Here is a 1,180-nt window from a genome sequence, read left to right as displayed (position 1 = left end):
GTGATTGATCATTATGACCAACAAAATCATATCCAAGCTTGTCAATATCCGCACCTAGGTAGGCATGTACCAACAAGAATTCGAGAATTCTTTGTGGTGAGCAATATAATTCGTTGGAATTCACCTCCACTCTAATTGTTGCAGGGAGATGCAAAGTGTGACTTATAGTAGTGAATTCATCAAATTGAACAACCTAGACCTCGCAGAAAAGGACAGCATATGGTTCATCCCACTTCTACAAATTCAACATTTAAACATATGTTCAACATAGTACATATAAGACTACATACATACATGCTAACACCCACTTCACTCACAATCTCCACCGACGTGTTTGTCCAACAACGCGTAGGACTCTTCAATTGACAAATATACGGTCTCAACGACTTTGTCATTGCCGTTTTCAACACGGCAGAGTCAATCCAGCATGAGTACCGGTACTTCTTCAATGAAGTCCCAAGATTCAAGTGGTTTGCGGGAACGAAACAATAATAACATTCCTACCACAAATGAGGATAATATGGCAGCTCCCTGTGCTTCCGAGCCACCCTCTGAAGACTTCAAGCTCGAGAAGGACAAGAAGACATTTGGCAGAACCCCCAATGGCACCAGTGAGTTAAGAGTTTCATTCAATTATCGCACAAGCATTATCATTTCGAAAGGTCCAAGCTAATAGCCCCACAGTATTTACAGTACCTCAGACCCATGATATGGTTTCTCAATTACTCGATCCTCGACAACCCAAGAACCTTTCGGATTTGATTGTCTTGGTCATACTTGCCCTCCATATATTCGCACTTTACGCCTTGCCAAGTTCGCTGAAGAGACCAGTATTCGCCGTCTTGTTCCTGTTCTGGCGAGGATGCTACAATGTCGGCATTGGATACCTCCTTCACATACAATCGCACCACAGAAGAATAGTCGCATGGGCAAAGAAATGGAATTTATTCGAGAACCCCAATACTGGCAAAAATCCTCGACCGTGGTTATACAGTTTGATCAAGACTGAACTCGAGACTAAAATACCAGAAGATTACAAATTGGAAGAAGCTCCTATCGAGTACAATACATGGTTAGTCTTTCGAAGGGTGGTGGATCTCATTTTGATGTGTGATTTCACGTCATACTGTCTCTTTGCGATTGCTTGTGGGGGTGCGCCAACGGATGAAAGTTTCGCTAT

General features: G+C 42.6%; 1 protein-coding gene across 1 annotated transcript; it reads left to right on the top strand.

Moving 5' to 3' along the window:
- Positions 1 to 509: 509 nt before the first annotated feature.
- Positions 510 to 762, top strand: SS1G_08546 (hypothetical protein; the record flags this gene model as incomplete). Its single annotated transcript, XM_001590756.1, has 2 exons — positions 510 to 605; positions 685 to 762. 2 exons carry the CDS (start codon positions 510 to 512, stop codon positions 760 to 762), a joined length of 174 nt encoding a protein of 57 aa, XP_001590806.1.
- Positions 763 to 1,180: the final 418 nt, after the last annotated feature.

Source organism: Sclerotinia sclerotiorum, genomic scaffold (genome assembly GCF_000146945.2).
Source record: "Sclerotinia sclerotiorum 1980 UF-70 scaffold_11 genomic scaffold, whole genome shotgun sequence".
Taxonomy (NCBI): domain Eukaryota; kingdom Fungi; phylum Ascomycota; class Leotiomycetes; order Helotiales; family Sclerotiniaceae; genus Sclerotinia; species Sclerotinia sclerotiorum.
The sequence above is the reverse complement of the archived record's forward strand: the minus strand, read 5'-3'. Positions and strand labels throughout refer to the sequence as shown.